Genomic DNA, 25,967 nt, shown 5'->3' with positions numbered 1-25,967 from the left:
AATTTTTAAAATTTGATTCCTATATTGCGCCTCCAGAAAAAATTTCCAAAGAAAGGGATGTGTGTGTTATTATTTTTTTTTTTTAAGTTTGGGACTTGCTGTTGTCTGCCACCTCTGGACTTTCCGCGTATAGAAACTGAGGCCTGGAGGGGAGAAATAACTTGCTCACGTCACAGAGGCCGTGATTGACAGATCCAGGCGGGTCAGCAGGTCTCTGTATTGGAAGCTTAGAGCCCTCCGCACCAGCCAAAAGGGAAAACGGTGTCTCTGCCTCGCACACTTTTATGCCTTTTTTTTTTTTTTTTTTTTTTTTGAGGATCCTTTGGCTATAGGCTAGAGAAATCTGGAAGCACAACAACTCTCCCAGGATTTTCGCTCCCTTTCCTCTCGCCTCACACAGCTCTGAGGCAACTACCGATTTGGCTGCCTTGACACATTTTTTTTTTTTTTAAATATATTTTATTGATTTTTTTACAGAGAGGAGGAAGGGAGAGATAGAGAGCTAGAAACGTCGATGGGAGAGAAACATCGACCAGCTGCCTCTTGCACACCCCCTACCGGAGATGTGCCCGCAACCAACGTACATGCCCTTGCCTGGAATCGAACCTGGGACCTTTCAGTCCGCAGACCGACGCTCTACCACTGAGCCAAACCGGCTTCGGCATGCCTTGACACAGGTTGACGGATGGTCCCCGGGCACGCTGCCTCCACCAGCCTGGGACCACAGCACGTGTCCATCAAATAGAGGGAAACCTTGATTATTGGACGACAAGGGAGATGGCGGACAGCTTTCCTGCTAAGCAGAGAAAAACACTCATCCGTAACGTTGACTCCCCTAAAGTCAAATAAAGCTGCACACGGACAGAACAGAAGTATACGAACTTTTTAAAAGGCACGCTGATCTCAGCAGGTAAACGAGCCCTTGGCGTTTTCGCCGTAAGGAGTACTCCAGTTATTGGAGTAGCAGTCCCAGACTCCCTGTTCTTCCCGGAATCACATTATAGCTCCGTCCTCTTGTCCACTCGCTCAGAGAGCAAGGGAGAGTCCACTCGGAGCCTCGCGGTGTACGGGGCAAACCTCTTTCCCCGGCCAGGGCTTGTCATGTTATGGGGTCGAACCCTGGGTTCAAAATAAGACCACCGGAGGCTTACGATTAATTAAAAAGCAGGCGAAGATGTATTGAAATATCTGGCCAGGACAGACGCGAGAGCACCACACGCAGGTGGTCTCCACACGGCTGCACCGTTTCAGGGGTAGGCAATCCCTTTTAAAGGTTCAAACCACAGGAATTTTCCTTTGTCTTAAATTCTAAATCTTAAAGACTACATTCCAAAGACTGGGGTCAGCCCGCAGGGTCGTTGCTAGTCACATCCTGCTGGACATTGGAATGTGGCCCTATCCTGCGATAGCCTATAACATAGAAGCAGAGCTCAGAGGTTATCTACAGTTTCTATCTCTGAAGGTTACTGAGTTAGTGGGAATTACTCTCCTGTGCTCCTGGTCCCAGGCAAGGGAAAATTGCCTTAGCCTCCAAGACTCCACCTGAAAGCTAAGGTAAAGAGCTTCCTCCCCCCCACACACACACCCCTTGCTTAATCAGGTGCAAGAGCCAAAATAGAAGGGTTAAAATTCAAACAGCAGTTTTTTACCAAAGTATGGTTGCCGTTATATTTCAGTCAGTGTGATGCTAAAAACGGTCCTTTGGTTGACCTGTGAGTAATTGATTCTCTGACGCGGACGACACTTAGGAAAATGAAGGTATAAATGGTGACAGTGCTGCGCCGCCACCGAAGCAAACGCCGAGCTGAATCGGAGCAGCGCCGCAGCAGACCGGGACCGGCCACGTCGCAGGTGAGAGGGGCTTGTTCCCAGGGGCTGGGCTGCGGGCAGCGTGAGCGTTGACCTTCTCACCAGCTCAGACACACCGAGCCAGAGAGGCCTACTTCCGTGCTCTTGGCCGTGGTCGGGTGAGTACCCGGAGGGCCCTCGTTAGGGGATCGGGAACGTGCATTTGGCGGTCGGCACCAGACTGAGGCTGCCCGGGATGTGTGGCCCCTCCGCCCGCGGAGAAGGGGCGGCAGACAGACGGGCGTCCTGCGGGTGCCTGCGGGGGCGGCGAGGCCTCCCGCTCCGGTCAGTGTGCGCAGGCAGGCTTCTGGGGCGGGACGTGGGCTGGCTGCGTGCTCCTGTCAACAGGATTCCGTGTGGGCCGGGAAGATCAATACCGCGCATCGATCGCTCGGAACCGATTCCACATAATTGCCTGGAAATTGATAACATTTCGCTTTCTTGCTCAATTGCAGCCGCAATCATTCCTCTGGGTTTTTTAGACACAATTACCTGCCCTTGGCGCGCTCCATTACCCTCCTGCTTATTTCCCGATCCTCGCTTTAATGGTCCTGAGGTATTCGTGTCTTTCATCATAAGCCACCTCAAACGCTTTCTGAAAGGAGGTGGGGGTGTCACTCTCTTGGGTGACGACAATTCTAGACAATTCCTCATGAAAAACTTCGATTTTTCCTAAGACTTGGGAACACTACTGGTGAAACAGTTTATAAACTGGACCAGGGTCCTTATAATACAAAGAATATTAAGGAAGGTTTGGCTCGATGAATAGAGCATTGGCCTATAGGCTGGAGGGTCCTGAGTTTGATTCCGGTCAAGGGCACATGTATGGATGTGGGTTCAATCCCCAGTGGGGGGGGGGGGGCGGGGGGGAGGGGGGGGCGGGGGGGGGGAGAGGAAGGAGGGCGTGCGGGAGGCAGCCCATCAGTGGTTCTCTCTCATCCTTGGTGTTTCTGTCTCTCCCTCTCCCCATTCCACTCTGAAATCAATAAAAATATATTTTAAAAAAGAAAAAGAAAGGTAAAATATTTTCTCCTTAGATTTTGAAAAGTGGCGTTGCTAGTTTGGGCACTTGAGAGCTGACCTCTGTCATTAGCTAAAGGCACGTCTGCAGAATTCTCACGGCATTTGTGGCATGAAGGCTGGCCAAAGGCGGCACCTGGTGTAGATAAGTGCCCATTTACCTGAATCCATATGACCGCACATACATCTAATCCCAGAACTCGTTTGTAAGCAGTGGGGAAAGCTAACTGATCCTCGTAATGACAGATAATAAACTCTAAAATGCTTTGGAGACATCAAGGAGTTGTTGATGATGTTGTTGGATTCGTGCTACACCTAAATCAGTGAATCCTAGCTCTTTAGACTGATCGTGTGGAATGTGTCTGTCAACAGCTATGTTATCCTTGGTGATGCAACCTCTGTTCTACTCCTAGCATAAGCTGGATAATTCTTACTGTTTTCCATCTCTGTCCAATGGGCTTTTCAACCCCATGGCTTGGGTTCTCACAGCCCAAAGGGCACAGTGGTGTCTTGACCCATCCCTGGGGCACTTGGTTCATGGCAGATGCTATGCCTCTTGATTGACCAGACTACATAGCTGCTCATCCTGAATGAGCAAGGGGTTACAGATTTACTATGACTTGTCCCCCAGAGTCTGCCCTCTTATCAGGTTATTTTCTACTCCGTAAACCAGGGGTGAGGAGCCTTTTTTCTGCCAAGGGCCATTTGGATATTTATAACATCATTCATGGGCCATACAAAATTATTAAGTTAAAAATTATCCTTCTATATATATTTTTTAAAAATATATTTTTATTGATTTCAGACAGGAAGGGAGAGGGAGAGATAGAAACATCAAAATGAGAGAGAATTATTGATTGGCCGCCTCCTGCACACCCCCTACTGGGGATCGAGCCTGCAGCTCAAACCCAGGTATGTGCCCTGTCTGGGAATTGAGTCTGGGACTTCTTGGTCCATAGGACAATGCTTTGTCCACTGAGCCACCAGAGCTGGGCCTGCTATGCTTGGTAAACATTTAATTAACTTGCCCCTAATGCCTTGGCAGGGCCAGGCCAAATGATCTTGTGGGCCTTTATGGCCCGTGGGCCGGACGGTCCCCACCCCTGCCCTGAACCATTGAGTGTAAGCACAGGCCAGCCAAGCCGGTGTTCCTGTTTGTCCCCCTTTTCTTCCCCAGAGAGCAGTGACAAAGAGCAAAAGCTTCCCGTTTCCTCCGCAGGTGGTGAATTCTGAAGCGCCCGTGAATGGGGAGCGCTGTCAGTAGGGTATTGTATCTGGGAGGCTCCCCAGCGGAACAGGGGGAAATCAGATGGCCTGGGAATTGCGAGGCCCATTCTGAAGTGCACACACCGAAACTAATTTGATGGAGAACCATAGGTAATGGCCCCCTCCTAGCCGGGCTCATTTCCTCAGCTATAAAATGAAGATCAGCCGAAACCGGTTTGGCTCAGTGGATAGAGCGTCAGCCTGCAGACTGAAAGGTCCCAGGTTCGATTCCGGTCAAGGGCATGTACCTTGGTTGCGGGCACATGCCTGGTGGGGATGTGCAGAAGGCAGCTGGTCGATGTCTCTCTCTCATTGATGTTTCTAGCTCTCTATCTCTCTCCTCTCCCTTAAAAAAAAAAAAAAAAATCAATAAAATATATTTTAAAAATAAATAAATAAATAAAATGAAGATCACCCCAAAGGTGAGGGTAAAGGTGGGCCGGGCAGGCCAGGAGGGCACAGGGGCTGAGAATCACTTGTGCCAGCGCCTGGAGAGGGGGCAGGAGGTGAGGAGGCCAAGGGAGGGCTTAGGCCAAAAGCAGGGATTTTGGCTTGTTCTGGAGAGGGTGGGGGCAGGCAAGGACTTCTGCACAGGCGAGTGGGGTTGTTAGGGGATAGATGTGCTCAGGTGTTTAAAAGATCAGCAAAAAGCGCAACTGACGAGCCTCAGTGAGCAAAAGCCTATGAACCAAGAGGTCATGGTTCGATTCCAGGTGAGGGCACATGCCAGGGTTGCAGGCTCAGTCCCCAGTGGGGGGCGTGCGGGAGGTGGCTAGTCAATGGTTCATTGATGTTTCTCTCTCTCTCTCTCCCTCTTCCTTCCTCTCTGAGATCAATAAATACATATTTTAAAATATAAGTAAATACATAAAATAAAAGATCAAAGACGAAGAGGAAAGCCCAGGCTGGAGCAGGGGGATGGAAAAGGCCCTGGTTGTGTCCAGGGGCTTCCTTGCCTCCAAAGGTCTCCCTGCTCAGGGACCTCTGGAGGTGGACTCAAGGTCAGCACAGGGCAGCCACGTGGGAAGTGTGCTGAGGAGGACAGAAGACTGAAGGTCCTTGCTTTGGGGATTAAAGGCCTAAGTTTGATGCAAAACACATCCGATGGGCTTGTCGCATGGATGAAGGTGTAGGAGCTCCGGGTGGCATGGCAGGTGGACATCCAAGGGGCATTCCTCAGGGGCAGGGCCCTGATCTCATCTTTTCTCTAGCCCAGTCCTTATCAGAAGCTTAGCAAGTACGTGCAGGATAAGGGGACTTGGACTTGACACAATGAGAGAAACTTCCTAACAAGAAGAGCCGCCTGGAAACGGGACAGACGTGCTTCGCGGCCGGGAGCTCCTGTCTCTCACCGAGTGTCTGAGCAGGAACGGGAGGACTGTCTGGGGCGGGGTGGAGGGGGGTACACATCACGAAGGGGCTGAAGACAGGCCTGGAGGGTGGCTCCCTCCGGCTCTGGAGGTGGGTGTGGGGACCCCGCCCGCTACCCCGTGTGTGCTCAGGACCCAGTGTCCGGGAGAAGGGGGGCGATGCCCTAAGAGGGCAGGTGAGCCCAGGAAAGGAAGATGGACCCCCACCAGCGCTGACTCTGCTTGTGGGAACGCGCTCTGAAGCAGGACCAGGGAGGAAATGGAGTGAGGTGGGGTGATCGTGGGAAAGGTGGGGTCCTGCCTTCTCAGGTGGGAGGAGTGGGGGGCTGGTGAGGCTTCTGGAGGGGTCTGTATCCCCATGGAGTGGATGTCCTCCTACTGAAGTGGGGGAGGAGCCATGGGGGATGGAAAGACCCAGATCCTTGGTGACTGAGTCGCACCAGGGCAGAACCCCACCCCCACCTCCACCCCACTCCGCTGAAAAAGAGGAGGGCTCTTTCCCTGTTGACAGCTCTTCCTCTAATGGCAGAATGCTGTGTCAGCAGGCCCCAATTACGGTAATTACTGATGATCTGTGAGATAATCCTGCTGCACAAAGCTCCCCAGGCTCCTGGGCCTCTTTCAGGACTCAAACTCTTCAGTGACATCTAAGCATCTAGAGCAAGATTTATAGACTTCCCTTCCCTCCAACTCCACACAAAAACAAAGGAGAGACTAAAGGAAGGTCATTGCTCCTTCCATGCCCCTTGTTGAGGCTTGAATTCCATGTCTAATGCCTTATACTATAAGGAATTACAGGAAGGAGTAGTTCACCGTTATTTTTAATTTTCTGTTCAACCCTATGAGGTCAGCAGGATAGCTTTATCAGACCCATTCTACAGATGGAGAAAATGAGGTCAGAACTTGTGACTGGCAGAGGCATCACTTGAACCCAGGTCTGTCTGACTTCCAGAGTCTGGGTTCTTCTTCCTACCACACTCTCCCAGAGGACAAGGACCAAGGCTTGCATGAAGCCAAGTCTAGGGTTGGGCCCAGCAGCAAAGGGCATCCCTGTGACTATGGCTCCATCTGACCTCCCCTCCTGTCGCTTTCCAGGTGCCACCACAAAGGTGAAGGATGCCACTCTGGGTGTTCTTCCTCATGGTCCTAGCCCTCAGTGGTGGCTGCCACTGCTCCTCACACTCCCCGACCCTCAGGTAAGCAGTCCTGCCAACAAGGCCTGGATTTCCGCCACCCCAAAACCATCCCTGCTGGAGGAGGGGTGCTTAGAGGATGCAGAATCCAGCCATCAGGTGGCCTCCTCCATCTCCTCCGGCAGCCCCCACTGCCGGTTCTGGAGGGGGACAGACTCTGAGCTCCAAAGAGGTTGTCTAGCCTCGGTTCCAGCTCTCTCTGGGGGTGAACAGGGAAAAGGGCCATACAGAGACCTAATGAATGCAGCCACCTCTGTCCCCTCACCCGGGCCCGCCAGACCCCCCTTTGACCTCTGACTCCTCCCACATAGGAAGCCACGGTATGCAGATGCCATCTTCACCAACAGCTATCGGAAGGTGCTGGGCCAGCTGTCTGCCCGCAAGGTGCTCCAGGACATCATGAGCAGGCAGCAGGCGTAAGCAGACATTCTAGGAATTTCTTTCCACACTGTCACTGCACCAGAGTTTGGAGGGACCAAGTCTGGTTTCTTCCTCTGCAAAGCATCTGTCGTTTCTGGACTAGCCACAGCAGAAGGACCCCAGGGTCAAAGCTCAGCTGACCTCTAGCTGTTGAACACTTGTCGTGTGCTTCTCCCTATGCTGGGCTCCAACAGCCACAATACCGATGGTCGTTCCCATAGGCCGTTACTCTGTGCCAGAGACAAAGGCTGTGTTGGGATATTGACATGCCCTGGGCACAGTGCTGGACACAGTAAGCTCTTAGAACTGTGAGCTATTACTCCTCGTTCCTTATTTGCTCTAACAGCCCTAGAAAGCAGGACTCTCACCCTCATCACCTGGAGCCAGTAATAGATTCTAAAGGACACACACCAAACAGTGGCAGATCTAGGATCCCAGCGGCCTAAGTCCACAGCCCGTGCATTTTTCAGTTTCCATTTTGAAAAAATGTCAAACTTACAGAGAAGTTGCATCAATAGTACAAAGGACTTCCACATACACTTCCCTATATTCAATAATTTCTAACGTATTTGTCATATTTGCTTACTCTATAGCTATAGCTAGATATAGACCTATATATACACCTGCAAACATTATTATTATTATTATTATTATTATTATTATTATTATTATTATTGCAGAACTACTTGAGAGTAAATTACAGTCATCATGACCCTTTACCTTTAAATACTACTATGGGTGTCTCCCAATATCTAATGAAAGGACATTCTCTTACCCAATCACAGTATAATTATCACTAAGGGTCCCTATTCACATGTCAACAGTTATCCCAAAGTGTCCTTTATAACAAGTATTTCTTTTCCTGATTCAGGACCCAACCCAGGATCATGGGTTGTATTTAGTTGTCATGGCTCTTCAGTTTCTTTCATCAGGAGCAGTTCCTGTCTTTTAGGCCATGGATGAATTTGTTCAGTAAAGTCCGTTTGTTTATAGAATGTCTCTCATCTTGGACTTGCCTGATGCTCCCTCATGATTAGAGTCAGCGTGTGCAACAGAAGTGGAGTGTCCTTCTCAGGGCATTCTCTCAGGAGACACCTGAGGCCGATTTGTCCCAGTATTGGTGATAGCTTTGATCACTTGGTTAACATGGTGTCTGCTGGGAGATCAGTTAATATTTTCCCTTGTGTAATGAATAAGTAATCTGTGGGGAGCTATTTTGCAAATGCCTGTTTTGGAGCCTTTACTCTTCACTACATGCATAGGCCTTCCTAAATGTTGCTGCATCTAATTCAGTTGGATTAGATACCAGATTTTAGAATAGGGACACATCCTGCTCTGCTCACCTTGCCCTGGCATCCTACCCACAGAGCAACCTCAGCTGTGTCTCCTTTTCTACTGGAATAGAGAGAGAAACCAGGAGCAAGGAGCAAAGGTGTGGCTTGGGCGTCAGGTGGACAGCATGTGGGAAGACCAAAAGCAGTCGGCATTGGAGAGCATCCTGGAGGCCATGTCGCAGAAGCTCAGGTGGGAATACATGCATGTGTAAGTGTATGTATGTGTATGTGTGTGTGTATGTGTGCAAGCACATGCGTGTATATGTATACTTAGGGAGCTCCAAGCCTTCCTTCCCCAAGGGTCAGCAGGAAAGGAAAGAATCTCCTCTCCTCCAAAAGCATGGGGCTCGGCCACGCCCTCCTGACACACATCAGGACCTGGAGGAAGGGAGAAAATGTATGACAGGGACTGGATCTTATCCACTGCTGTGTCTCCTGTGTAGCAAGAGGCTGGGCTCAGCGTCTGTGTCCAAAAACATAACTCACCCAGTCGTTCTGGGACAGGACCCAAGAGCCTGAATGTTAACAAGGGCTGGGGCGGTTCTGTGGGGTGTGATCTGAGAGGTGTGCTCTGGTTTCCTTGCCAAGTTCACAAAACTGTCAAGTCCCAGAAAGACCTGCCCCTCCCAACACCCTCAGGTAGACCAGTGTGTGCAGCACTCACGTGGGGGGAGAGATGGGAATGACACCCCATCTCACTGGCCCTCACTTTCCCACCGGGAGTCAGGGAAGATGAGAAATGAGCTCTCCCATTTTACAGAGGAGGGAAACTGAGGCAAAAGGGCAGCGGCTGGCTCCAAGTCAGGGACTGGTAGGCCCAACCTGCTTCTCTTCAGTTCTTCACAAGAAGCCCACTTAGCGGGCTGTTTCCCAAGAATGACACGACGGTTGGGAGAAACTCTGCTATATTTTTTAGGCTGATTTTCAACTGTGAGCACAAATGTGTCCCAGCATGACTTTGCCAGGCACTTCTGGGCCTATTAAGCAAACCCAGTTCCCAGCAGAACTCTCCACGTGCTCCCTTGCCTTCCTTCCAGCCTAATTAGACACCCAGAGCTCGGAGATCTCACCAACCTCAGTCCCATGGAGATACAAGCCGCGGCAGGCTGATGGGCAGCCGCAGGAGGGGTGAGAGCCAGGCAGGATGCACACCTGAGCCCAGGTCTGGTTCGGCAGCCCATTCACTGTCCACAGCAAGCTGGCTGCCTAGTTTTCTTCTCTGTGAAAGGAAGGGGTCAGCGACTACCTCTCAGGTCCCTCATGCCTCTGAGAATAATGCCTACCTTGTGCCTCTCATGCTGGGATTAGGTCATCACTCACCTGCTTTATGGCTCCCACAAGGCCCAGTAGGGTGGAGTGGACCCCGAGGAGGGCCAAGTCCTAAGAATACAGGCTTTGTTCCTGCAGGTTAAAAGCCAGAGGCTTCACGGAGCTCAGATTCACAGAGCAGCAGGGAGGGGCCTGGAGGCTGCTGTGGCCATTGTTCTCCCTCCAGCTCAACTGCTGCAAATAGCAGGGCATCACTGGGGGGCCCGGGAAAGCATAAAATACGAGTAAGTTCTTCCACCTTGACCGTGCAGAGTCGGATGATTTGGCAAATGGCACACTTTTGCACCCACCAGGCTTCATGTCCAACCTAACAGCCCTGTAAAGTAACTGAGGGTCAGATCTGTCTGTCCTCCTGGCCCGTAAAAACATCCAATGCCTTTTATGTGCCAGCCTCTGAGCCGAGGGAATAGCAGGGAATAGGATAGCAGTGGTCCCTGCTCTCATGGAATTCATAATACAGTGAGACGGACAAAACTTAAACAAGTACTTGTCAGTGGATTATTTAATTTGCGATAAACGGTAAGAGACATAAGGGATGTGGCGAATGTGTGTTCTGGAAGGTGACTTCCAGGGAAGTGATCAGCCTGGGGTCTCAGCGGAAGAAGATCAGCAGAACTGGGGCTAACAATGAGGTTCTTTTTAACATTTATTTTACGGCATTTGTTTTTGTCTGCCTGACTTACTTTACTTGGTATAATACCTTCTAGGACCATCCATGTTGTTGCAAATGGTACTGTTTCATTCTTTTTTATGGTTGAGTAATATTCCATTGTGTAGATGTACCACCTCTTCTTTATCCAGTGGCCTACTAATGAGCTCTCGGGCTGCTTCCATAGCTTGGCTTCTGTAAATAATGCTGCAATGAACATAGAGGTGTATGTATCTTTTTTTTAATTCATGTTTTGGATTTCTTCGGGTAAAGACCCAGAAGGGGGATTGCTGAGTCATGGGGTAGCTCTGTTTTTAATTTTTTGAGGACCCTCCACACTATTTACATAGTGACTGCACCCATTTGCTATCCTACCAACAGTGCACAAGGGTTCTCTTTTTTCTTTTTTTCTTTTTTTTTAATATATTTTATTGATTTTGTACAGAGAGGAAGGGAGAGAGACAGAGAGTTAGAAACATCGATGAGAGAGAGACATGGATCAGCTGCCTCTTGCACACCCCCTACCGGGGATATGCCCGAAACCAAGGTACATGCCTTTGACAGGAATCGAACCCGGGACCCTTCAGTCCCCAAGCCGACGCTCTATCCATTGAGCCAAACCGGTCTCGGCAAGGGTTCTCTTCTTAAGAATGAGATCCTTTTGGGACCCCGACAGTCAGTCTTAACACTGGAACATCCATCACCCTGGTTTCAACCGTCCATGCCCAACCTGCCCTTTCTTCAGTCCCCATGATTGAGCTTTTTCTTTCTTTCTGCAGCAGGAATTCCCAAGAATGAAGATTCTGCCTGTGTTTTATGCTGCCTGGAGCCAAAACACAACTGCATCCAGTTCATCCTATTTAATTTTTGACCCACTTTTTCATTTATGAATACAATAAAATTCCCCTACCCTGGTCTGCAATTCAATTTTATTTAATCTTCCACCTAATTTGTATGTGTTTTACATAGTTATGTTTCCCAAAGTGGTATTACATGGTATAATAAAAAAAATAACTAACGTTTACCAGACTGGGCAGTACCAGCTGGGCAGCGGCATGCCTAGAATCTCCTATGCTCCTCACACCGCCCAAAGGGAGGCATCGGCACCCTTCTCATTTCACAGACAAGGAACCGAGGTACAGACAGATGAATGGGATTGCCATGATCACAGCCAACAAAGAGAGAGCTGGGATTTAAACCAAGGCAGTCCAGCCCAGAACCAGCTTCTTAACCATATTTTTCTACTCTGGGCCAAACTCATCCTTCGTTCATTGGATGACTTGTTTATCTATAAGCAGTATCACTTATTCATTCAACATACATTTATAGAGTACCTACTATGTGCCAGGCATTGTTTTAGGCACTGGAAATATAGTCACAAACAAACAGACAAAGTCCCTGATCTCATAGAGTTTACATTCAAATTAGGGGGGAAATGAAAAAAACAAGTAAATGTAGAATACCTCAGATAGTGGCAAATACAAAGGATAAATATTAAGGGGGTGGGAATGCTGGAGGGCATTGTTTTACCTATAATGTACACTGCGTAGTGGTGGGGGAAGGCCGCAATGATAAGGTAGTGCTTGAGTAAAGGCCTGAAAGGAAGCAGGGGGTTGGCCTTGTGAATATCTGGGTCAAGAACATTCCATTCAGAGTGAAAATCCAACACAAAGGCCCTGAGGCAAGAGCGGGGAAGGAGGAAGAATAAGGAGGTTGGAGTGGCCAGAACGGAAAGAAGGTGTTAGAGGAAGGAAAGGAGGCCCAGACGGAGCAGGAAGCCAGCTCATGAGGACCCTGTGGGGCCATGGTAAGGACTTTGGATCTCACCCTTGGTGAGACTGGAGTCATCACAGAGTTTAAACAGAAAAATGACCTGATCGGACCTGCACTTAGAGTCACTCTGAGATAGGGTCAGATTCTGAGTACATTTTAAAAAATATATGTTTTTATTGATTTTAGAGAGGGAAAAAGGGATAGGAAGAGAGGAACATTGATCCATTGCCTCCTGCCCAGCCCATACTGGGGATCAAGCTGGAAACCTGGGCATGTGTCCTGACCAGGAATTGAACCGACCACCTCTGGATGCATGGGATTATGCTCAGCCAACTGAGCCACATAGGCCAGGACTCTGGATACATTTTTAGGGTAGAACTCATTTCCTGATGGATAGAGTATGGGGACTGGAGATGAGTCAAGAATGACTCCAAAATTTTTGGCTTGAGCAACTGAAGAATGGAGTTGCCATTTAGGAGCTTAGTGGATGGGAGAAGGATTCAGTGATAGGTTAGACATGTGAAAGTCTAAGTGAGGATGTTGAGTAGGCACTGGATATCCTGAGTCTGGAGACTGGAGTTAGGAGAAAGGTCCGGGCAACCGGTTTGGTTTGGCAGCTGCCACATTTAGATGGTTTTAAAATCAGGAACGTGAGTTAGATCACCAAGAAAAAAGTACAGAAAGAATAGAGAAGAGGTCCAAGAATTGAACCTGGGGCCTCCCCACATTTAAAGTTTGGGGGAAAAGATGAAGAACTAGCAAGGAAGACTGAGAAGGAGCAGGCAGTGAGCTACTGGGAAAACTACAAGAGAGAAATTTCAGAAGTCAACTGAAAAAAAAGTGTTTCAAGAAGAAGAGAGTGATCTGCTGTACAGAGTGCTGCTGATGGGTCAGGTCAGCTGAGAACTTACCATGGAAGTGACCATGGAGGACATTAATGTCCTTGGCAAGAACAGACTGGGTGGAATGGTGGAGGCAAAAGTCTGACAGGAGGGGGTTCAAGAGCAAATGGTAGGGGAGGAATCAGAGCTGGCAAGTATAGACCTAGCTGTCCAATATGGCAGCTACTAGTCTCAGGTGGCTACTGATCACTTGAAATGTGGCTAATATGAACTGAGACGTGCATTAAGTGTAAAATAGATGCTGGATTCCAAAGACAACATAAGAAAATAGCTCACTTTTTTGTATTGATTACATGTTCAAACAATATTTTGGATTTATTAGGTTAAATAGCATATTTTAAATTTTTCATCTGTTCCTTTTTTAGTTTTTTTTTTTTTTTATTGTTGTTACTAGAAAATTTTAAAAATCACCTGCATGCCTTGCATTACATTTCTATTGGACAGCACCCGTAGAGATAATTCTTTTATTTTTGCTATAAAAGGAAGATGAGAACTGAAGTCACTGACCAGGGGTACTTATGTCAGTGATTGTTGCCGGTGGAAATGGTATTTTTTCACAGAGTTTCGAGAAAAGCATGGGAGGAAGAGGTCTGGTGGTAAGAATTATTTGGGTGGAAATAGAAGGCTACCCCGGGTTCCCAGTGTCTCATCTCCGTCCACCCCGTCATGGAAAAAGTCCTACCTGGTCTTTGTGAGGCCCAGACATAGGGGCCAGTGTCCAGACATTTTGCACAATTGGCTTGGCTCATGTTAAAGCTGAGTCCATTCCAGTGTTTGTCTGTCCCCATCCAGCCCACATAACCTGCTTCCAGCTGCACTTCGGCTGGTGCTGCTGCACGGAGGCTCACACTGTCCGTCATGGGCCCCAGGTGCCTGCTAGGGCCACGTGGCTGCCATGGAGAGAAACACACAAGCTAACTGGGCAAGCACATGTTACCAGGTGAGAGAGACTTTGTTAAGCTTGGGTTATATTATCTCCTGCTTGGGGAGGACCACGTGGGCTTTCAAACTAACCAATCAACTTCCCAATCATTTGGGGTTCTCTCCCTAACCAGTACATTTCCTAAATCTTCCCTGGGGGGTTCTGTGTCCCTTATCCAATCGACCCTTTCCCCAGACTAGACAGGCAAGCCTCTGTGGCTGCCATCTTGGCTTTCACTATGCATGCCTCATAGAAGCATCTTCCCTGTGCCATTTTGATTTCTACTGGGCATGTACCCAACAGAGGAATTTTCCCTTTATTAAAGTTCTACCTTTCCCCCAGTAATCTGCAGGGAACTGCCCTGGGACGGTGTGAAGCTATAGCTCTCTAGTGAAACCGGCCCAATATTGGATTCAGCTTTCCCGTTTATTAGGTTTAATAACGTTTGATTCCCATTGTTCCCTTCTTTTATCAATATCTAGCCACCTACACTAATACAGTTACTCAACTTTTTCTGTTTATGAATCATTTCACTTGGGCCAGATAATTCCACACAAAACCTGCCTCTTATTAGAATCTGTGAACTTTCCAGGGGGACCAACATGCTATACAGGTGTCTCAGAAGTAAAAATCCATTGAGCTGCACACTTAAGGTTTGTACATTTTACTGTAAGTATATGAAAACTTAAAAAAAAAATATGTGAAAAGTCTGGGTGACAGGATGTAAGTTTGACTAAAAGTAGAAGAATCGCAGATTTTAGTTGGTGGGGACTCAGAGATGAGCCATGCCACCCCCGTCATTTTCCAGCTGGGGACCCAGCCCCGGGAGCTTCCCTGCCAGCACGAGGACAGAAAGCCACCTTGGTTCTCCACAGCAGCGCTCGCCAACCTCTCGGACCTCACGGACACCAGTGGCCCGTGGACCACCGGTTGGCAACCGCTGCTTCACAGGGTTTAGACCACCTGCTCTCCCTGGAAGCCCAGTCTACCTTCCAAGAAAGGGTGTTAGTCATGGAAAACCTCGGCCACAGGCCACTGGCAGAAGAGACAATACGAACAATGGAGAAACAAAAGCCCCCTCAAAAAATAAAAAAATAAAAAAGGCTGGCCATTGAGGGCAGGCGGCCCACTTCCATCAAGAGGGGCAGACAGCCGAGAACCTGCCGAGGAGCAAGGGAGGGGACTGCTGAGTAGGGGCCCCACTCGGGCCAGCCCCACACCCACTCCTCCCCCAGACCCACCTGCTCATCTCTTTCCTCCTCCTTCCTCCACAGAAGCCAACACTGAGGGCTCTCTCAACTTCCAATTAGTTTTCAAATGAAATCATGACCACTGGGGACCCACTGCTACTTGTGGTTTTCAAGGTGAAAGCAATTATAAAGGCAGAAACCAGGATGGCAACAATTCCGGTGCTTTATCACCATTAAGGACGGCACTAATGAAGTCTTAAAAGACTTAACCCCTCTCCACAGAGGTGCTGGGAGCTTCCCTACCCGTGGGGATCCTACTTAAGACCAAGTGCTATTTTTACCCCTAAAGAAATGCCCTAATCATCGGGGGACTGGTTGCTTTCGATGATAATCCCTTATGGTTAAAGTTCACCCAGAGGTTTCCCATGCACTACTTCATTTGCTCCCGCCACAGCCCTCCGGAGAAAGGCAGAGCAGGGCGCAGGCCTCACATGGAGGCCAGAGGAGCAAAGCCAAGAACTGATTCCTGATGCCAAGGTAGTGCTCTTTGTTGTTTCAAGACTCCCAGCTGCTCAGGAAATGTGAGCTGGGCAACCAAGTGAAATAAAGAACAAACAAACATACGTGGACCGGGTATAAACTGTTTCCTGGGCTGCGGCTAAAAGCACACAGGAAATAGTATCGACACTAATCAGAGCAAACAGTCAATGCTAAGTGCCAGGCCCTGTGGTTTGTGCTTCGGGTGTGAGCTCAATTAATCCTTAGAAAGCCCTCAGAGGTAGTATTCCCATTTTATGGATGGGAAACTGAGGCCCAGAAAGGTTTCAAAAAAAAAAAAAAATGATGTCTAAGGACACACAGAGTGGGTCAGTGGGACTCTAAACTGCTGTGTGCTTAGTACTCCTTAGAGAAGGCCCAGCACGACTGTGGTGTCAAAGAAAAACCAGAGATGCACAGTCGTAAAAATGTGGCTAAAACAGATTTTGCTCAGGACTATTGCAACAGGGAAAAAGAGACCTCAGGATAGAACTTGACTCAATTCCGAATACTGCATAGGCAAGTGAGAACTTGTAGCCAAGGAGCAGGGAGGGGGATCAGGGGGTGGAAACTTTAAGAGGAAATGCCAGGGGTCAGTGGGATTCTGGCTAAACAGACCTAACAGGATTCCTGAGGGCAGGGGAGCATGACCAGTTATCACTTGGGAAATGGTGGAGGAGGAACCCATCAGATATCAAGGTGATCGGACATTGAGTGTGGGGGTTTCTGGTTAAATGGACTCAGCAGGGTTCTTCCTAAAACTAGATTCTACAAGGAAGTGCACAGATGGGCCTCGGAGTAGGTTTTGAAGCCTGACTAAAGGTTGGTCAAGCAAAGTATCTTTATCAGCAGTAATGTGAGCGACAAAGCCAGGGGATTTCCTTAGCTTTAGGAATGAGCCTACATAGCTCTCTAGTGAAACCGGACCAATATTGGATTCAGCTTTCCCGTTTATTAGGTTTAATAACGTTTGATTCCCATTGTTCCCTTCTTTTATTAATATCTAGCCACCTACACTAAGACAGTTACTCAACTTTTTCTGTTTATGAATCATTTCACTTGGGCCAGATAATTCCACACAAAACCTGCCTCTTATTAGAATCTGTGAACTTTCCAGGGGGATCAATACATTATATCAGTGTCTCAGAAGTAAAAATGCATTGAGCTGTACACTTAAGATTTGTACATTTTACTATAAGTATATGAAACCTGTTGGTTTTTTTTTTAATGATTTTTAAAAATCCAACCTTCCCAGATTCTCCCTGCAGCCTTGCTCCAGAGCTGGCCGCTAAGAGCCCTTCAAAAAGCGTCACCAGGTGGGAAGCCAGAGAGCATGTGGGGGGAGTTCCTGCCTCTGCCACATCCCAGCATAAAATCCTAGTTCTCTAGAATTTATCGTTGGCCCTAAAATAAAACCTATTCCTTCACCATGGCCCTTAAAGGCTGTATTTGACCCTGGCCACTGTGGCTCCGATAGTTGGAACATCATCCTGAGCACCGAAGGGCCGCTGGTTCCATTCCCAGTCAGGACACACACCCAGGTTTCAGGTTGGGTCCCCTGTCGGAGTGTATACGGGAGGCAACAGATTGATGTTTCTCTCACGTGGATGATTCTTTCTCTCTTCCTTTCTCTCTCAACTCAGTAAAAGCATATTCTTGGGTTAGGATTAAAACAAACAAAAAAAAACAGGGAGCATTTTCCTAATCCTTTGAGATTTTGCTTCCCAGCAGTTGTCATGTTAGACTCAAATTCAAAAATTCTTTAAAAAAAAAAAAAAAGTAATTATTCAGGCTTCTGAGGATACTATTCTCCTTGTTAACTGCGCCCTAATTGCACTGGCCTACTTTCAGCTCAGATATGCCAAGATCTTGCATCAGAGCCTTTGCATTTGTTAATTCTCTGCCGGGAGTCTCTGCCCCAGCTCTGCAAAGGTTCCTCCTTGTCCTTCAGGGCAGTTTAGCTTTCCCAACCCCTCTAAATGAAACTTTCTTTAAAGCCCTTCTCATGTTTGTAATCCTTTTGCTCTTTTCCCTGTACCCTCCAGGTTCTGAGTGGACCAAGGGCAGGGAATGTATGTCTTGCTCACTGCTGTCGTTCTGGGCACAGCACCAAGCCTGGCACGGAACAAATGTGTGCTGTTGCTTGGTTCTCCTCTGGGTCTACAGGCCAGCCCTGCCTCTAGGAAGCCGTTTCCTGACTTCCTTTCTTCCAGCCACTGCACTATCCTCAGGCCCAGTTCCCTTTCTCCATAATGCCTCCATCAGGCCTCATCCGGTCTGCCTTCCAGAACCGTACAGGTCTGGTTACAGGGGTACCAGCAGCCCGCCCAGCTCTCAGCTCTCATCCCTTCCACACCACTCTAAGCTGAGGTCCCTAAGGGACACTAGAAGCCACCCAGCAATGGGAGGTCAATGAAGTATGGTAGCAACCATACTAACCTGCTATTTGAATTTTAACCCTGCTATTCTGGCTTCTGCACTCACTTACTTAAACAATAGGGTAGTTGCCTCAGCTTCCAGATTGAGACCTGGAAACTCACAAAGCTAACTTTCCTGTGCCTGTGGACCAGGACCACAGGAGATTGATTCCCATTGGCTCAGTACTCCAGGAGTTGAAATTGCAGACAACCTTTAGAGATTAACCGCTCAGCTCTGCTTCTGTACTATCTGCTATCGCAAGATAGGGCCACATTCCTATGCCAGCGGGATGTGGCTTGAACGACCCTGCGGGCTGTTCCCAGCCTTTAGAATTTAGAACAAAGGAAAACTTTTGTGGTTTAGACCTTTGAAAGGACTGCCTACACCTGGAACAGCGTGGTCCTGAGAGTGAACTCCATCTGCATGTGGTGCTCTTGCGGCTGTCCTGGCCAGTTCAATAAATGCTTGCCTGTTTTTTTAAATCAATAAACAGCCTCCAGTGTTCTTATTTTGACTCCAGGTTTGACCCCACAACATTCAACATCACATTTTCCCCTCAGGGTGGGATAGGCTAAAACTTTTGCTTCCAGTTCTTTGTCCACAGGAGTGAAGTGGCAGGTGGAAAAGCACATTATGGCTGACACCTGTGAGGGACGGGGCTCTGGCACACTGGGGAGTGCTGGCCCCATCCATTAGGAGGAGTTGCTATTCAGTTCCAGCTGATTATTGCCAGTTCTGAAACCAAAACCCCAAACCTAGATTTTTACATGAATCTTCTCAATTTGTAAATGTTAGCTACTAATTCAATAAAAATTAAAAAAAAAACAAACCCACTATGGGTCAAATAAAACATATCTATGGGCCACCAGCTTGCAACGTTCGGGAAGGTGAGGCTGCCTTCTTCCCATCTTAGAGGCATTCCTGTAATTGCCCATGTGGCCCTCTTGTCTGCAGAATCTCATTCAGAGCTAGCCCAAAGTTCCAGTACCTCCTTTTGCTTTTTCCCAATCAATATCTCAATTTCCTCACTGTAATGAAGTCCAGCTTAGAAAGCAATCTGAATAAAAAACACTCTCTACCCCCAAATTCAATACTATTAGGATTAGCTGCATTTCAAAAGTTATCTAAATATATTAGGTATGTTTCAATTAATAGAATTAGAAGCAATGAGCCAAAGTACATTACTTTGGGCCAGTTAGGAAAGATGCCACGCACTGAGCCAAGTGCTTGAAATGCATCACACTGCTTCAGTCAGATGAGGTTATTATCTGATTTTTACTGAAGAAAAAAGGAGGCTTAGAGAATTTCAGGCCCTTGCCCAAAGTCCCTCACCCTAATAGTGGTAACAGCAGGTCTGCCCGACACTGAAGTCTATACACTTAACCACACTAATTCAACGTTACTTCTCCACGTGGAATTATACAACCCCCATGTAATGGTGTCCTGGGCACAACCTCACAAGGGATATTCTTGAGATGTGTGTGATCCTGTAAGAGCCTAAGATAATGCATGTGGTCAGCCTTCCTTTGAGACAATGCCTCCCTTTCCCCATTGCACACTGACACCAAACTTTCAAGGCAAAAGCAAAGCCTTCAGATACCAACAGGGCCCCGATGCAGACGGTTGGTACCCAGGGCTGGAGGCCGGACACGGGCTTTTCCAGATGAGAAGGACCAATGTGAAAGGGCCCGGAGAAGCGTTCAGACTATTGTGTCAACAATACTTCCCAACGAAGTCCTCGTGTGTGTGCCCAGGAGTCCCACAGGCCCACACTACTAGAATAACTCTCAACCAAGACTTTGTTCCCATTATTCCCTTTATTCCAAAACAACTTTATTTGGGTAAGTTAGGAATATTCACGCATCCTGCTAGGGCATCATTCCAAAGAAACAGAATATCTGGGCTCACAGGAATCTGCTCTGTTGGGTCAATAAAAATAAAAATAAAAATAAAGCAAAAGAAAGTCTAACCACAATTTCAACTTATTTCTTTTTAAATAAAGTTTGTTTTTCATTCCTCTTTTCAAACTGAATTGTTCTTGACTCCTCTTCTTATCATTCATTTCAGGTTTCAGAGTTTCCTTTCGACTTCTGGAACTAATGTGCTGTTCTGAAAGAAAAGGAGACAAATGCAAAATTATTGAAGGTTTCAATTTACTGTCATAGTTCCTAGCCGGTGACAAGAGAGAGACGAAAGTACTCTCCCACTATAAGTTCCCCTTAATAAAGGAGTAATTTTTTTTCTATGAATTCTATTTACTTATGCCCCATCTCATTTCACAAGAATAAAAGATCAAGTTCAAACTAAAACTGATGGTAAGTTAAATAAAAATAATGAAACAAACCTAATAACTAAGAAAGTGATATGTGAAAATTTAAGAAGATGAGGTAATTCCAAGCACACCTCTCACAGTGCAAGGCCAAAAAGACAGTGCAATTTTTAAAAAAAAGATTTTTTTGAGTTTTAGAGAGAGAGGAAGGGAAAGGGAGAGAGAAACACTGACATGAGAGCGAAACACTGATCCGCTGCCACACTGGCTAGGGCAAGACAGTATAAATTTTTATGATGTGAACAGAAAAGATGATTTAACTTCCCAGACTCCAGGTCCACCAATCAACATTTGGCCCTCATACAGCTAGGAAGACAACGTTCTGACCTCTCAGTACAGAATCCTGCATGTGTGTCAGAATCTAAATTTTAGAATGATTCTCAAAAATGGGACTCAGCTCACAGAAAAAAACTGCTTCATCTCTATTCCTTCTTGCTCTAAGGCTGCCTGTCCCTAGACTCCAAGAAGTAACGGGGAAACACAAGAAAAACAAAAATGACAATCTAGGCAGACAGTGACAGCAGCAAGTAAGTGATTTGGTGGCTCTGGCAAGCAGAGGCTGGGTGCTGACACACACACCGTCTTCAGCAGGCAGCTATAGCCAGAGATGAGGGCCAATGTGATGACACAATCTTGCAGAATGGCTGCCTTCTACTCAATTAACAGTTCCAAGGGGCAGGTACAGGCATAGAACTAATCCTGAGGGCTGAAGTGAGTGCTCCTAACTCCCTACCAACACTCAGGTACTTTAAAATGTGTGCTCCAAATGTTCACGTGGAGAGGATTAGCATGAGTATGAAATGAGAACAGCTGGAAAGGCAGCGGCCCACAAGTCTTTATCCTGGCTGAGAAGTTATTCACAAATCACATCAATGTATGTCCTCAAATAAAAACCACCTAGCTACCAGTGACTTCGCTTTAAAATCCTAGATCCCGCCCTGGCTGGTGAGTTCAGTGGTTAGAACACCAGTCCTCACACTGAAGGGCCTTGGGTTAGGGTCAAGGACACAAACCCTTGTTCCAATTGGGGTGCGTGCTGAAGGCAACCAATCACTGTTTTTTTCTTACATTGCTATTCTCTCTCTCTCTCTCTCTCTCTCTCTCTCTCTCTCTCTCTCTCTCTCTCTCTCTCTCTCTCTCTCTTCTCCCCACATCCTTTCTACTCTCAAAGGAAATACCCTTGGGCGAGGATTTAAAAAAAAATAAAAAATCCTAGGTCTCAACTTCAGAAAGTCCTAAACATCCAATTATCAAGGATTATTTCCTCTCTTTCAAGAAGTATGATTTGGGGACAGTAGGGAGAGGGCAGGCTATCTAAAAATCAAGAAAGACAAAATCAATCTTTAAAGAATTAAAGAGCTCAGTATTTAGCAGAAAGGATCAGTTCTGAAAGCAAAACTCAGATAGAGCAAGTATGTAATTTAGGGTAAAACAAAAAAAAAATTAGAAATGGCCAAGGAATGAGGATGGGGAAGAGGGACTCAAGAAAAAGGGCACTTTTCGGAGCGTGGAAATAGGCTGTATCTTGATTGAGGTGGTGTTTACACTATTGTATATGTGTTTGTCAAGATTCACAGAATTCTTTACTAAAAAGGGTGAATTTTACTGTATATAAGTTAAACATGAAAAAAAAATGTAGTTTCTTTTTGTGTTGAGGATGAGACGTTTCAATTTATGGTCACACATCTGTGAAAAGGCTCTACAGCATATGCTTTTGTTGATTTGTTTTTATTTCCAGAGGGTTAAAAATTAGATGGCTTCATTGCTCTGGCAGGAAAGCCATTTCCACAGGAAGGGATGAGAGGTAACATGACGAGAAAATTCAAATACTTCTTTCCTCTCTTTGATCTAGTACAGGGGTCAGCAAACTATGCCCCAAGGGCCAAATCCAGCCCACTGTCTGTTTTTATAAGTAAAGTTTTATTGGAACACAGCCATGCTCATTTATTTTCATAGTCTGTAGCTGTTTTCACATTGCAGGGGCAGAACTGAGTAGTCCTAACAGAGACCGTATGGTCTTCGAAACCTAAAGTACCATCTGGCTCTTTCCAGAAAACTTTTGCTGATCCCTGGTCTAGAGGAGTTGATCAATGAAGCATCAGACATTCTCTCCTCCTTGCTTCCACTTCATCTTTCTTCTAGGACTAATACCTGCATGGAGAATGGGTGATATTTCACATGACATTTCAGCCACAGAGGGAGCAGCACGGTCCATATCCTTAACTCTAGGAATCTGGGTTCTGATACTGGCTTTGCTCTGTGGCCATTAGTCCATAATTTAGAGTCTCACCAAAACAAGTTTGACCCAACCAAAAATTAGTGTTACAGAAAGGCCTAGAAACCATGACAAGGTGTGCCAGGACTTGTCATCAGACCATCATGTAATGAATTTAGATGTTGTGAATGGGGTTCCCTTTTAAGAAGCCCAAGGATGGACCTGTCTTAGCTCAACTGTTCTATAAACATAAGAGAGAGGGACTATTAACCTAAAAAATACCCCATGAGTCCGACCAGCACAGTTCAGTAGTTGAGTGTCAACCTATGAACCAGGAGATCACAGTTCAATTCCTGGTCAGGGCACATGCCCAGATTGTGGGCTCAATCCCCAGTGTGGGGCATGCAAGAGGCAGCTGATCAATGATTCTCTCTCAACATTGATGTTTTTATCTCTCTATCCTTCTCCCTTCCTCTCTGAAATCAATTAAAAAAATTTTTTTTATATATATATATATAGTATCCCATGAGACATTAGGGAGGATGGAGTTATATAGTTAAAGCCAGGTCAAGGTTGCTCTGCTGCAAAATTACCCCACCCACTGGGCTAACTCAAGGGGCAGTCACAACCTGGGCCAGAAAGTGGGGAAACGGCCTCAGGATTCAGCTTTGGTTTAGGGGTGGGTGGGGAGGAATGAGTGGGCTGCAAACTAGATAAGTAACTGACATGCATGAGGCAGGCAAGGGGACAGGGGCCCTGCTTCTGGATGAGACCGCCCTTCATCGTTACCGTAATGTCCTATATTTTGCCAATCTACTGCTCTGCTCTGCAGCGATCCTGCCAAAGGAAAGAGGGATTGAGAATCAAGAAAGGACAGTGCGAAGAGAAATAAGCTGAGGAAAGAAACGGCAAACACCCAACCAGAGCTTTCTATAGGGTCACTGACTTTCCCATTGTTTGTTCTAGGACTCACACATGGCAACGTAAGAATGGGCTTTAACCTTCTGTATGGGATGTGTGTGGGGCGGGAGGGGGGGAGATAAGAATCATGATCTCTTTCTCTAAAACATGTACACAATTTTAGGATTCCAGATTAGGAACTCATGCTAAGTGGGATTTCAATAAAATGGTTTCCACCCTTATTTCCCCTTAATTTTGTTTGTCTTGTGGGGCAACTTCCAGAAATAAGAGAACTCAGAAGAGTATGGCCTTGAGCTCCCTAGGACCTAGACTTCTTGCTGCAAGGTAACAGGGCTTAGAAAAAACAGCTGAGTCCCTGGCCCTTTCTCAGATGCAATGCATAGCTGCCAGGTGAAGGCTGCTGGAGAAGCAACAAAACGAGCAGCTGCCACTGCTGGTGCTAAGGGAAGCTCTAGTGGAATCTGGATTATTCAGGGCCGTCCGGGTGCACATCGGGGCTGGGCCTCCACGGTGAGGCCCTAGAAAGCTCACAATGGAGACTCAGGCAGGAATGAGATGTGTGGCTCTCCCGCCCACTAATGATCTCTGAGAGGCCTCCCTGATCTGACGGACTTAATCAGCAGCGTGTTGGAGGGCACACCACTGAATTACAATCTTCCAGCAAAAATCCTGGACAGGAGAAAGCAGGACATGTCTAAAAATGCTAACTAACTTCCAAAGGTGAAAGCAAGCCTGACCTTCTTTTACTGACCTTTACATGGCTGACATCACCCAAGTTTAATAAAGTCAAATCAATGAGAAGAAACACCTATGTGACATTTAAATGTGCCCCTAATCCAGGTTCAAAAGTCAAGATGCCATCACCTGAGATCTGATCACTGTGTGAACCTAAGATTGTCTGGTTCTTGGAGATGTGGTATGGGCTACTGACAGTGAGGCTGATTCTGGGGAAGAGCATGGACCTTCATGCTCAGGAGAAGCTCCGGGAGCCGGTGGGGGTTACAGAGAAGTAACCCTCTGGGGGCAAAGGAGGTCAGGGTTCTCTGGGGCAGCAGAGAACATTTTTCTATCGGCCAGCCAGCACATTAACAACAATCTTTTAATCCATTTTAACCTTCATAAAACAATTATTTTCTTCTCATGTTCTAATGAGTCAGGATATAAATGGCTGGGATTTTAAAACATTTAAAGTTGACCACCAAGGCCCTGTTCTGACTTAAAAAGGCTTTGTATTGGGTTGGATTGATGTGCCACCCTTGCCCCTAAGGATTAAATGTTTTACCACACACCGTTGTTCAGAGAGTTGGGGGAACAGAGCTAACAAAACATTTCCAGCGGACCGTGGCCCATCCCCATCCTTACCTTTTGATTGCCTGCTGGGCCAGCATCCGATTGCCAGCCAGAAATGTCACACTACCCAAGATGGCCAGGTACTTCAGGGTCTGGAACATGTTGAGCTGAGTCCAGTAGACATACATGAGCCCCAGCATAGCTACAAGAACAGGCACCGTGAGAGCCAATTAAATGAAACAGTGACAACAAACTGGGGCAGAGGACAGTGAGGAGCAGTAATTGCTAGATCCACAAAAGGTCTGTATTTCTAGAACAGCTTGTTTTATTTCTTTTATCTGATACAAAAAAAAGATCTCAATATACTTGCCTCTCAGCCTTCACTATCAGAAGTAAAAACCAAACCTCAGCTACTTATCTTATTCCACAGTCTGGCTCACATAGATTTTCTTTAAAACATTATTGTTATACTTGGGACTCATTTTTAAAATTCTGAATAAAAATATACAGGATTAAATAAATAATTTCATTTTTCTTAAGATTTTTTAAAATATGTTTTTATTAATTTCAGAGAGGGAGATAGAGACAGACAGAAACATCAATTATGAGAGAGAATCCTTGATTGGCTGCCTCCTGCACACCCCATACTAGGGATCGAGCCTGCAATCCGAACATGTGCCCTTGACCGGAATCGAACCTAGAATCCTTTAGTCCGCAGGTTGATGCTCTACCCATCGAGTCAAACCGGTTAGGGCCTTAAAATATTTTTTTAAGGATAATTTGCCACTCTGCCTAAGAGGACTGAGGAGGAAGGCTTAGTGAAAAGGGCTCAGGCCTATGCATTGCGAGTCCATGGTTCTGGTCTAGGCCTGCCCTTCCATCCACACAATTTCTCTAAGCCTAAATTCTCACCTATTAAATATGGATCATAACTCCTGTCCTGGTCACCACCATCAGAGTTGTGATGAGAATCAAATGCGGGGATGTGCACACAAAGCATTCTGGCAAGAAAAGTCATGGTTCTAAACAAATTTATATTCA

The 25,967-nt window shown here is 46.8% G+C and overlaps 2 protein-coding genes across 3 annotated transcripts in view; one reads left to right on the top strand and one right to left on the bottom strand.

Moving 5' to 3' along the window:
• Positions 1-1,779: 1,779 nt before the first annotated feature.
• On the top strand, positions 1,780-8,663 carry GHRH (growth hormone releasing hormone; the record flags this gene model as incomplete). The annotated part of the gene is made up of 4 exons (XM_084888427.1): positions 1,780-1,851; positions 6,600-6,700; positions 7,009-7,113; positions 8,522-8,663. The coding sequence occupies exons 2-4, from the start codon at positions 6,621-6,623 to the stop codon at positions 8,661-8,663; spliced, it is 327 nt and encodes a 108-aa protein (XP_084744553.1). The 5' UTR covers positions 1,780-1,851; positions 6,600-6,620.
• Positions 8,664-19,969: 11,306 nt separating this feature from the next.
• The window catches only part of RPN2 (ribophorin II), a 48,824-nt gene continuing 42,826 nt past the window's right edge, over positions 19,970-25,967 (bottom strand). Inside the window, exons 16-17 of one of the 2 annotated variants that reach the window (XM_084888648.1) lie at positions 24,999-25,128; positions 19,970-20,280 (exon numbers count right to left, since the gene is read on the bottom strand). In XM_084888648.1, coding sequence (XP_084744774.1) covers positions 20,268-20,280; positions 24,999-25,128 — 143 coding nt within the window. In that variant the 3' untranslated portion in view covers positions 19,970-20,267. Of the gene's footprint in view, positions 23,553-24,998; positions 25,129-25,967 lie in introns of both variants that reach the window. The other variant, XM_084888647.1, reaches the window with a different exon arrangement.

Source organism: Pipistrellus hanaki (assembly GCF_964339955.1).
Source record: "Pipistrellus hanaki genome assembly, chromosome: 6".
Lineage (NCBI taxonomy): Eukaryota > Metazoa > Chordata > Mammalia > Chiroptera > Vespertilionidae > Pipistrellus > Pipistrellus hanaki.
The sequence above is the reverse complement of the archived record's forward strand: the minus strand, read 5'-3'. Positions and strand labels throughout refer to the sequence as shown.